This window comes from Haliotis rufescens, unplaced genomic scaffold (assembly GCF_023055435.1).
Source record: "Haliotis rufescens isolate VD_foot unplaced genomic scaffold, xgHalRufe1.0.p SCAF_11, whole genome shotgun sequence".
Lineage (NCBI taxonomy): Eukaryota > Metazoa > Mollusca > Gastropoda > Lepetellida > Haliotidae > Haliotis > Haliotis rufescens.
Genome location: NW_025963791.1, coordinates 31,701,343 through 31,713,878, shown reverse-complemented (window position 1 = coordinate 31,713,878; position 12,536 = coordinate 31,701,343). Strand labels below are relative to the sequence as shown.

At 40.5% G+C, this 12,536-nt stretch overlaps 1 protein-coding gene across 1 annotated transcript; it reads left to right on the top strand.

Moving 5' to 3' along the window:
- Positions 1 to 5,431: 5,431 nt before the first annotated feature.
- LOC124128313 (protein wech-like) lies at positions 5,432 to 9,765 on the top strand. The gene is made up of 3 exons (XM_048392560.1): positions 5,432 to 5,581; positions 7,021 to 7,321; positions 7,645 to 9,765. Exons 2-3 carry the CDS (start codon positions 7,021 to 7,023, stop codon positions 9,273 to 9,275), a joined length of 1,932 nt encoding a protein of 643 aa, XP_048248517.1. The 5' UTR covers positions 5,432 to 5,581; the 3' UTR covers positions 9,276 to 9,765.
- The last annotated feature ends 2,771 nt before the right edge of the window (positions 9,766 to 12,536 follow it).

The following is a 12,536-nucleotide window of genomic DNA, read 5'->3' as shown; positions in this document are numbered from 1 at the left end:
TTCTACCAATTTGACAGTCTGTTTTTGGGACGATTGTAACTGAAATCCCTAAGCGTACTGTCCTAGAAAATCAAAGATGGCAAATCATTAGCATGCACAAAACGGGCATGTCATGTCTGGGTAGAAAGCAAACACTGACTGGACATGTGAGGACACCCGCGGAAGGCCAGTGGCAGAGAGGACAGGGTCAATGAACGCCAGGCAAAACGGCTGCCAACTTCCACATGCGCTGTTCTTAGTCATCACCCCAGCAACACTGTCCCTTAGCACCTGCAGGCGTCAACTGAAAGCAGCAGGATTAAGGGCCCTAAAAATCATTAACTTACTTACACTCCATCGCATGCGGGACCGTTATGCCATGTGTCAGGTTCGAGCATACTGGAACTTAGGTCATGGGGGAAGATTCGTTGTTCTGACAAGAGTCGGGTTTTATTGCTCCACACTGATGGCAGGACTCGTGTCTAATATCTAAAGACAGAGGGGAACATTAGCGCAACATCCAGGAAACACCCGTAAAGATCCAGGTTAGAAAATATATATATTCAGCAACCTATGCTTGTAATAAAAGGCGACTATGCTTGTAAGAGGCGACCAACGAGTGGTCAGGCTCGCTGAATTGGTTGATGCATGTCATCGTATCCCAATTACGTGCTTGTCCGGTCCATACTATTTACAGACCGACGTCAAAAAGATGGAACATAGCTATGTTAAAGAACAAACAAACCGAGTATAGTGCGGTTTCTGCATAGGTGTTGACAGCCGGCAAGATGAAGAAACAATAGACAGCACATTCAGTCTTCCTAATAATACAGCAAGGATTTATTTCTTGAAATTTGAAATTTGGTCCATTTCATAATTAATAATTCGCATAAGGATTGAAGAGCTTAATGCTTCCCAAATATTAACATTCCCGATCCGAATATTTCTGCACAGTGTGGACAAAGTTACAAAGATGTTTGTCATCACCGATTACTTTTCAAATATACAAAAAGGTCTTCGTAGATTTCTTGTCATAATCATGGTGTGCGGATATCATCATGAGATAGGAACTTTTCTTGAGAAGAATGTTGAATCCACGCACGCACATAGCTATCGTGCGTATTTTAGATTTCAATAACTTGATGTTGATTATGATCGAATTAAAAACTGTCCCACTAAAATATCATTACTATTGTTTTTCTACACTGGGGGTAGCGAGCATGTAAAGTCCATTTTGACGTTCATGGCTTGTATTGCCAAAATCGTCGTAAAAATATAACCGCCCACTCTTACACTCAAGTTAATGGCATATCATTGTGTTTAAATTGTATGGACAATATTAAATAATGTTATTCCTTTTGTGACCAAATGACTGGATAAGCGGCATGTACCCATGTTTTGGTGAAGACTTTTATTGGTACTGAGTGTTCTATACATTGACTGGATCTATTTTCTCCACATCATTTTCACATAAATATTTCCAGAGTAACCCCATGCACACCATGTCACATGCAGTCAATGACGACAGTCAAGCCACAGCTCTAGACTCATCTTTCGCTTTCTATCAAACATATACTCTGTGACTTCTGTGTTTGTACAGAGAGTGAGTATGGTTTTACGCCGCTTTTAGCAATATTCCAGCAATATCACGGCGGGGAACACCAGAAATGGGCTTCACACATTGTACCCATGTCGGGAATCGAACCCGGGTCTTCAGCGGGACGATCCAACGCTTTAACCACTTGGCTACCTGACCGCCCCTTGTACACAGAAAGAAGCATCCGTATTTATCACAGAATTTATCACATATATCCTTTGTAAACAATGTGGAAAGGAAATACCGAAAACTACACAACTGCTCCGTGCTAGCTTTGGGGAAATATTTTAGAAAACAGTTCTTGGTGTTGTCAGGGAAAGCTTATAAGTGTGAACTACCAAATAATCCTATTCCGTGTTGGTGTCAACGTCAATATGTTGGTCTGTCAAATCTACAGCAGGCTGATGGGTATCAGAAATTTACATAAACATTTCTGAGCCTAAATTTGATGAATTCGGTTGTTAATTATGTTTAAACATACTCCCCTCCGAGGTCCACACGCTTCTGTCAACGATGATGGAGTACCTGATTCCCTCTGGTATGGATGGCCTCCTCCTAATGGTGTAGAAGAACCTCGACAGCAGACTTGACGTCATCGTCATTTTGCATCATGCTTGCCAGATTGGCAGAGACCATAAACCCCATATGTTCTCTGAGTTTGGGAACAGGTAGACATCTGGCCCTGCTTAATATGGAAGCAAAGGGGAGTGTTCGAAGGAAGGGACATCAGGTGTTTCCATGGCGTTGACTGCTGTCTAGTCTCTGGCTCATAGACTTACCCATGGTTACAAATCGCTAAACAAAATCACCTGCATCCGCATCAAAATCATATAAATTCCCACAAGAGATGACGAAACTGGAGCGTTAATTCTAATCAGACACCAAGGCACACAGCGTGCTGAAACCGATGTCAAGCCAGTTCATTCCTCAGAATGTTCTCAAACTGTATTGGCTGTGTGACTGTAGTGAGTTGATCATCCATAAACATGTCATGTATTTCATCAACATTTCCCGTTGTGGTGGAAGTTGAGAGTCTTCGATCCTGATGTTGGATCATCTTCGGGACTCTTTCTTTCCCTCTTGAACTCCTCTGGACACCTCGATACAGGGACAAAAGAAGAAAAATCATCCCCTTAGTTGCCACTTTGTCCCCATGCATGGAAGAGTTGCTGTTCTAATTATCTCCAGTTTATCAACAGAGAATACCTGGTCACTTTGATGCCTGTCGAAATATGCTTCCTGGTTGAGTATTTGGTTCATACGCAGCCTGTAAGGAAGGAGCGTATGGGTTCTGTATTGTACTTAATACTTAACTGTTAAGGATGTACTATTCATCCTTTGCAGTTAAGCTCAGAACTTTCCAGCCACCCCTCGTACATCAGTAGAACCCAACATCGTTATCCGCTATAGATTCCAGATGATGATGATGATGATAGTGTCACAAGCAGAGGGAACGGCATGAACCAACATGGTTACATATATAGCCACGTTTTCTCTAAAAATGAAGAAGCCCTAAAATTTACTCATTACATAAGCAATAATTTTTGTTAATTATCATTCATTATTCTAAGGTATCTGTAATCGTAGCATAGAGGTAAACCCAGTTGATAGAATACATAGAGAGTATTGGGCGAGTGTGTTTCCATGTTGTAAATATCAAATATTAGAAATACTAATTGCATTATGCGAGCCTTTGTGTATCCCTTATATAAGATATTAACGATGTGGAAACATACGAAGGAAACCTCATTTATATATTTATAGGATCATGATAAACATAAGTTTATCGGATAGGTGTATTGCATCGCATCGATAACACTTGCCATTGTATGATACAAGTCCATTACCTCGCTTCTCGTCCTTCAAACTACAGTATCATTATTATTTACCTCGTGCAATAATATAAATATTTATATCATATCATCCTAAAGTTAACGCATTTGCCCGGTTCGATTCCTGACATGGGTACAATATGTGAAGCCCATTTCTGGTGTCCCCCGCCGTGATATTGCTGGAATATTGCTAAAGGCGGTGTAAAATCAAACCCACTCACTATATCTCATAGGGTATATATCAACAAGAAAACAGCGTTATCACTATCCCCCGACAAGGGGTATATTATAAATATTTTTGTTTATATAGTGATGATAATATTAAGTTAATGTTGAAAAGCATGCAGTAAGGACATTAACTCATGTAAAATACATGTAGCAATGGGGGAAGGAAATAAAAAAATAAAACTCTCAAAAGAAATATTGATAGCAACTTTTTTCGAACTCAGGCTTGATAAGTATCCCTTGCATAAGCTTGCAAAGTCTCACTCATGTAACTTCAGTAGTCCCAATTGCAGACACTAAGCATTAAGTAAAACGTACTTATGCAATAACTAAACCAACAGGCACATTTTATATACAGCATAAATCATATTTTGTCTGCGCCATAACGCAAAACAATTAACGGATGTATAAAAAAGCGAAAGTAAACACCGCATTACAAACTGTGACAATAGGAAGTGGCACCGTTCTAAATACGAGGCGAGTGAAGTTGAAGCTGAAGAGACCCAGAGATGTGATGACACTGGACCGTCGAAAACATTCATCACTCTGGCTTTTCCTCCCTTAAGCACATACCAGAAATACTGCTCAAAGTAGAGGTAGCCACAGTATAATGTAATGACACTGTACGGATAATGCACAGATAATGTACGGATACTGTAATATATTTGAGGGGGTTTCCGTTGCAAAAAGGAACCTCTTTTTAACCAATCAGAATCAAGCATTCATCAATGTCATGGTAGAATGTAATGTACAGATATTGTAATAATAATGTACGGATAAAGCACAGATAATGTATGGATAGTGTATGGGTCAAGCACGGATAATGTACGGATAAGGCATGGGTAATGTGCGGATAAGACATAGGTATTGTAGTATACTGAAGGGGATAACTTACGGATACTGCACGTATAATGTACTGATAATGCACAGGTAATATAGTTTAATGCATGGGAAATGCACGGATAATGCACTGATACTGTACGGATAATTCCACACAACGCAATAACCGAACAGCACAGGTGAATCTTACTGATAAAAGCCCTTACAGAATCCTTTTAGAGTCTCATTTTAGAGCATGGTATTCGCTGTGCCCTCTGCGCATGTTCGCGTAAACGAATCAGGATTTATTAGCACGTACTACGAATAAAATCCTTTCCATCTCCACGACACTGTTTCCACGTCCCGTTGTGCTTATAAACGGTTGTCAGGGAACTCCTTTACTGTCGCTTTGATGACTTTTGCTTCACACAATCTCTTTATTATACTGAACACTTTCTTGTGAAAACATCTGATTGTGTACATACAAGGCCAAAACATGGACTGTGCGTTGAACTGTATTTTGATATGAATATTCGGTGTTGGTCTTTATTAGATTATTATTATTATTATTATACAGTAGGCATTCCATACAATGTTGCTATACAAAGTCTATATAATGGGGATTTCTAAGAAAGGCTGCCTGGACTATTGTCACGAGTTGATTTCCAAACTGAAACGAAGAGAATAACCCTGTAACGTACAGAACTAAACTGTGGAATCGGAACATGATCACTTCTTGTACTGACATAAACGACATTACATGCAAACATGTCCAAACATATTTGTACAAAAACGCATAAAATCTAACAATATAACAAAAACACTGTTTATAACGTGTCTAGTGTGCGGATATTGAAATGTGCCGATCTCTCGCGAAGTACGATATCATCCCAGATTCGATCCATAAACCTACGTTTTCATCAGCTTTAATCGCTTTTGAATCACCACTAGTCGGGATATCGCAGTTGCCTCCCTTGTACGTCATGCGGAAGGGACAGGTAGGCACAGGTGTGTACCGAGGTGGGATTTGGTTGTTTCAAGGCATCCAGGACATACAATAAAATCTCACACGGTGCACATGAAGAACTAGTATACCTGTATATTCACCGATAGTGTCAACTTACATGAGGTATGTGTTTCTTAAATTATAGATTCTTGTTTAATTTAGTTTTGTCAACTCATGATACTTCAAACGAAGAGAAACCGAAAGTAGGAATTGTTGGACCCAAAGTTACAATGAAATGTAAAATATGTTGATGTAACTTTTTTTTATTGTTATGAGTTTTATGCATATGTGACATTCTGGTCAACAAAGCCTTTTTTCGACTTGTAAAACTGACACTATAGGTTACACACAACCAAATGTTTTCCCATAGACTTCTATAGTAACGTTATGATTTTTATTTAAATAACTAAGCATTCAACAGCTATTACCTGTACGTGTGTGCACAGTTTGGCCTTAGAGCAGCAATAAAAAAAATAAAAATGACAGCTTAGTCAGCTCCTTTTCCGAGTACCGGAAGCTAAACACACCACCCCCAGTTTCGCACCAAATGTCACCTACTTGAAAATAGCTGTGGTCACATTCAGCATAAGTCATCATGTTGAAAAAGACAGTACTAAATATAGAAAAACATGGTCAGTTTTAATAACTGGATGGATGTACATTTGAAAGACATAAAAATCTTACAGAATATCCTCCAATCACAGCCTGCAGATATCTCTCGATCTGCACTGAAGGCTCCCTACGAAAAACCGCACTCTCCAAACTGGTACTGATTTGGTGTAGTAGAACCTGTAAGGATATCTTTCATGTTGGCGACTTGGTATTGCATACTAACGTACAGTTACCTCCCTTGTATTGGGATTTCGGGGAGTGTGTGTGTGTGTGTGTGTGTGTGTGTGTGTGTGTGTGTGTGTGTGTGTGTGTGACTATATTGACTATGAAGGAAGGATGGTGTATATATAATTTATTCATTTATACTGACTGTTGGTGCTCATTTTAAATTATTGTCGACAATGCCACACCTGCACGAGTATATTGGCATAAACTCAATCTCTTCAAGGTAAATCCTGTATTGTGTGGAAACAACCAGCTTGTTCTTTTAGCAGAGCCAGTGCGTCATTACGAAAGTGAGTTTAACTATACTGAGGAAAAAGTACGTTTTTAAGACGCCTCGTTTGGCATGATATCAATATATGGGGAATAATGTGTTCCTATAGCACTATACAGCTTTTGTAAAATCTTCAAGTTGATTTTAAAAGGATATTAAAGTCTTATCACAAGAGCGACTCAGTTTCAGCAGATGGTTACCGAGGCTTCCACAACAATGAAAGTCCGACAACAGGCAGTCTAGATCACATACTTTGAGTACCCCTCTGACAAGTTGAGAACATGTGTTACATTTGATCACTTTCTCAATGGCATTGTGTATTCATGGCATTTCAGTTATACCATGTCAGCTAAATGCGGAAAATATGTCCAAAGTGGCCCATAACAGAGACCAGAAAATAAGTTTTGAAAAATTTAAAAAGGATTTGTGTGACGTTTAATTTCTTGTTTTACAGATGGCGACATCCCAGAATGAGAAAGTGAGAGAATTCCTCACCTGTGTGATCTGCCAGGAACTTTACACAGACCCCTGTACACTGAGGTGTGATCACACATTCTGCAGGAAATGTGTCACCAAGTACATCCAAACCAGACCAGATGCTGAAAAGTCCAAGACGATCCCCTGTGCCTTCTGTCGACAAGATACCAAGGTCCCCCACCCAAGCAGGCCAGTGGAGGAGTGGGCGGGGCAGATCAAACCCAGCATCATTATACAGGGGCTGATTGACACTCTCGGGGCCGAGGGAGATGTACCAGGTTAAGTTCAACATTCATATCGATCAGTTTATCAAGTTCAAGAAAAGATAAATTTATGACAAAAAGATCTTTAAACGTATCAATCAGAAATGTCAATCCAGTTTGATGAATTATTTGGTGGAAGGTAATCTAGGTGAACAAGAGAAAGGTACAACCAATGGTAATATTTAAGTTGATTTAAGTTGGATTAATTATTCATAAGAAACTTGAAATTGTTCATTAAGTTGGATCGTTTATTGAACTTACAATAAAGACTATTTACATACTTAGCATTCCCATATTGGTTTGTTTTAGAAACAATACGTTCGTACTTCTGTTTACAGAGACGTCAAGCACCTGCTGCAGGATCTGTCAGCAACTAGGGGAGACAACTCCAGGTGCCTTGTGGTGTCCTGAGTGTGAAGTGGCCCTCTGTGACAGATGTGTGAAGACACACCGGGTGAGCCCTATGTCACAGAACCATGACCTGTGTGATCTGCCATCTAGGTCAAAGGGCAAACGGAGGGTCAAGTGTACAGAGCATAAGAGTAACAATGTAGAGTTCCACTGTAAAGACTGTCAGAAGCCTGCTTGTCAGACATGTTGTATCATCCACCACAGAGCTTGTAAAACTGTCGTCACCATTGAGTCTATGAAGCCAGAGATGGAGACAGTACTGCTGGAGAAGAGATTTGTCATGGGGAAGAGACTGAAGGTGAGGTCGAAGAAGGTAGAGGTGAAAAACGAGAAACTACAAAATAGTTCAAGAATCACGGAGTTAACTGTGCAAAATATTAAATCAATCTGTCAAACAGCTATAAACAAGATTAAAGAGAAAGAAACACAACTCTTGGATGAACTGAATCACATAACACAGACGTACGCCGGCCAACTCCGCTCTGGTGTGAAGCTTGACATGATTGAGATTCAGATGTGCAGACAACATTGTGAATTCATTGACCAGGCCTTGGTATCGGACTGTGAGATGGACCTGTACGACGCTTATCAGACCTGGGAGTCGGGGGCTGTAGAGTTGGGGGATGTCAGGGACACAGACACAGCAGACACACCGAGAATAGATGACGTCAGGTTCACACCTGACACTGACAACGCCCAGCACATCCTAGATGACCTACAGCTGGGGAAGATTGACGTCACATACCAGGATGAGGGCACATGTCTGCCGTCTCTAGGCCTAGTTGACGTGACAGATGGGAGGATAGTGGGTGATAAGAAGGAGACCGGGCTACGTGACGTCACAGTCCTGGTTGTAGATGGTATACAGACAGTTGTAGTCACTGACATGGAGAACGAATGTGTGAAATCTTTGTACACAAGAAACAGCTTGATATGCCACAGTAAACTAACCCTGGTAGACTCTCCACGTGGTGTAACACAGTTGAAGGAGAACCAGGTGATGGTTGCTGTCCCTCAATCCCGTCAGATTGTAACAGTAGAAGTGACCCCTGACCTGGTGCTGCTCTCAATCATCACAACAAGCAAGGGGTACTTCAGTCTCGCTGTTCTGAGTCCTTCATCTCTAGCAGCAGGTGGTAAGAACTGTGTTGATATCCTGAACATTGCAGGACACGTGCTTCGGTCAGTTACTACACACAACAATGAGAAACTGTTTTCCTCCCCCTTCTACATGTGTGTCAACAACAAGGGCAACATACTCGTATCTGACTCGCGGAAGAGGTCTGTGACATGTCTGACGTCAGAGGGGGATGTTGTGTGGAGATACGCCCCTACCGGAGATAGGGCACTCAGCTACCCTTATGGTATCTCAACTACAGGCACGAGAGGCATCCTGCTTGTAGACATGATCACCAACAAGGTGATGCAACTGACAGAGTCGGGGGAGTATGTCAGGGATGTCCTAATTTCAAAAGACATATGTGATATATTCTGTGATAAATACGGATTCCTCTTTCTGTGTACAAACACAGAAGTGAAAGAGTATATGTTAGTCTGATAGGAAACAAAACCTTAAGGTTTAGTCTAGAACTGTGGCTTCAATGTTTGTCATTGACTGCATGTGACCTGATGGTTATTTTTCCGGGACAGTTTTTAATTCGATCATAATCAACATCACTTTGTTGAAATCTAAAATATACGTGGATTCAACATTCACTTCTAGATAAGATCCAATCTCTTTGTTCCATGATGAAATCTGCCGTTTGAACTGAAACACACACCATAATTGTGACAAGAAATGTAAAAATCGGTGATGACAAACAGCATTGTTACTTTGCCCACACAATGCAGAAATATTCTTGTCTGGAATTTTAATACTTGGTACGCATTAAGTGCGGCAATCCTTATGCGAATTATTAATTATGCAATGGACCAAATTTCCCATGTCAAGAAATAAATCCTTCCTGTATTCTCTTATTTAGAAGACTGTACTGAATGTGCTGCCTATTGTTTCTTCATCTTATTCAGTATTAAACTCATGAAGTTTGTTTGTTTGTTGTTTCACGCCGCAATCAACAATATTCCATCTATATGAGGGCGGTCTGTAAATAATCGAGTCTGGCTAGACAACCAAGTGATTGACATCATCAGCATCGATCTACGCAATTGGAATACGATGACATGCTTCAACCATGTCAGTGAACCTGACCACCCGTTAGTCGCCTCTTACAAGCATAGTCACCTTTTACGGCAAGCATTGGTTGCTGAAGAAGTATATATATTCTACCCTGGATCTTCACGGGTGAACCTTATGAAGTCAAAGTATTAATTTTAGTGAGTGTGGGGAATTTTATCACATATCCCATACAACAGACAACTAAATTGTAGTGTCAACCAAAGTTAGCTCTTTTTCCGATTTTAACTTTTTAATATATCCCACTCCCTCCGAGAAATTAAAAAAAAGAGTTATTGAATAAGGAGACAAGTGTACATGTGAGGTTGTATTACTCTCATGGATTATGTATACAACCTTGTCAAAAGTATCGGGGCACCCAGATTTGGATTGTCAGAAAAGAGATGGGTAAGGAGAAGCTGGAAAGCGAAACAAAAGCAACTTAATTGGGGATAAATTTAGGCAATACGTATGGTACCTGTCAGGACTGAGATGGACAGATCAACACATACGTGTGTCAGTAACGTTGTTCCAATAAATTATCAAAAGCGAAAGCTTAAAATCGATGCCTGATCTTCAACTGAGGGATGTCTTGCCATTCCTGATGCAATGCCTGGGTTAATTCTTGGAGATTCTGTACTGGAGGGTCCCTGGCTCTAACCCTAGGTCCAAACTGATCCCATGGATACTCAATTCGATTCAGGTCTGGACTTCGAGAAGACCTTGGCGGAGCCTTAATGGCGTTAATGGTCAGTCACTGCTCGTGCTCGGTGTGGTCTGGTATCTGTGCATTCAATGCCCCCTGAACTGAACTGTGAAGTTTACAATCAAAGATGATAAGATCTTCCCCTCTGCCTCCTGACACGAGTCCTACCATCAGTGTGGTGCAACAACCCGACTCTTGTCAGACCAACGAATCCTTCTCCATGACGACAAGTTCCAGTATGCTCGAGCCTGACAGCCGGCTAAACGCTTCCTCGTGTGAAGAAGTGAGAGCAGTTGTCGTGTTATTGGTTTTCTGCTAGTTAGTCCTGCTGCATTTAGTCGACCTGCTGGCCATGGTGTGCCAGTGATGACGAAGAACAGTTCAAGTTGAACTTTCAGCCGTTAAGCCTGGCGTACAAGGACCCTAATCTATCTGGCATGTCCTCTCTCACATGTCCAGTAAATGTGCGCTTTCTAATGAGTCAACTGATTAAAGTATGATTATTATTCAACACGGTGGCAATAGCCCGACATCACATGCCCATTTGGTGCATGCAGAGATCATATGGTCTCTGGTGCATGCTAATTACTTGCCATCTTAGATGTTCTAGGAAAGTACTCATAGGGATTTCATTTACAATAACTCCAAAGACAGATTTTCAAACATTCATACACATTAATAGCAGTAAAGACCTTTCTGTCCTCAACCATGAATTTCCATTGAGAAGCCTGGCCGCCGTCACACAGCTGGAACATTGCTGAGTGCGGCGTTAAGCAACAACAACAAAAACTCTATGGCATAGCCGCACCCCCTCAGTTAAGGGGCTACCATTCCACAGACAGATAATGTGTCAACACAGTGTACCATATGAAAATCTCTACATTGGAAATGAACTCGCAATTAGACCACAAATATGCTCGTGCGATACTTTTTACAAGGTGGAAATACATTCTGCTATTTACCGGGAGTAATCTTTTTGACAGTGTCGCAAATCGGGAATATTCAATTCAGATATGTCAAGCCCAACCTCAGAAACACATTTTAAGTCGTGAGAATAACTCCCTTTGTCCGCCTCAGGCAAACAATGTGTAAAAGAAATATCGAAAACAACACAAAGGGCCCCCGTGAGAGCTTGGTGTTTTCAGGGAAACCTTATGAGGACGAACTACAAAGCAATCTTACTCTGTTGGTGTCGGCTTCAATCAGTTGTTCTGTCAAATCCATAGCAGACCTACAGGTAACAGAAATCTACGAGGGGTTGCTTAAAAATTCTGAGCCTAAATATGATGAACTGCGTTTATGGCGTTGGTTGCTATTTTTCAACATAACACTTGCAATTAAAAGTCCAAAACCTCGCTTTTCGTCCTTCAAACTACAGTAGGATTAACATTTACTCCATGCAATAATATATATGATTATCTCATAACATATCTCATAGGATATCTATCAACTAAAAAAACGTTAAAACTATCCCCCGACAAGGTGTATATTAGAATTTTTTGTCTATATAGTGATAATAAAGCATGATGTAAGGGGGGTAACTATACACAAAAATATTGATGTCGCCTTTTTTCGAACTTGGTCTTGATATGTATCTCTTTGATGAGCTTGCAAAGTCTCATCCATTAAGACACTATCCACGTTCTTATGGTATAATTAAATCAATAGACACATTAAGGGAAAACCTTTCCCGGATGTATAAAAGACGAATGTAAACACCGCAATACAAACTGTGACAATAGGAAGATGCACCATTCTAAATAGGAGGCGAAGTTGAAGAGATGTGATGACACTGAACCGTCGGAACTGTAAGGATAATGTACGGATACTGTATAACTAAAAAACAGGTAATATACATATAATGCACGGATAATGTACGGATACTGTAAGGATAATGCACGGATACTGTATGAATAAAAAACTGATAGTATACGTATAAT

Bases quoted from the DNA above. Each gene is read 5' to 3' on its own strand.
- LOC124128313 (XM_048392560.1), top strand. From the start codon at position 7,021: ATGGCGACATCCCAGAATGAGAAAGTGAGAGAATTCCTCACCTGTGTG. The intron at 7,322-7,644 runs GTTAAGTTCAAC...TTCTGTTTACAG, and splicing joins GGCCGAGGGAGATGTACCAG to AGACGTCAAGCACCTGCTGC.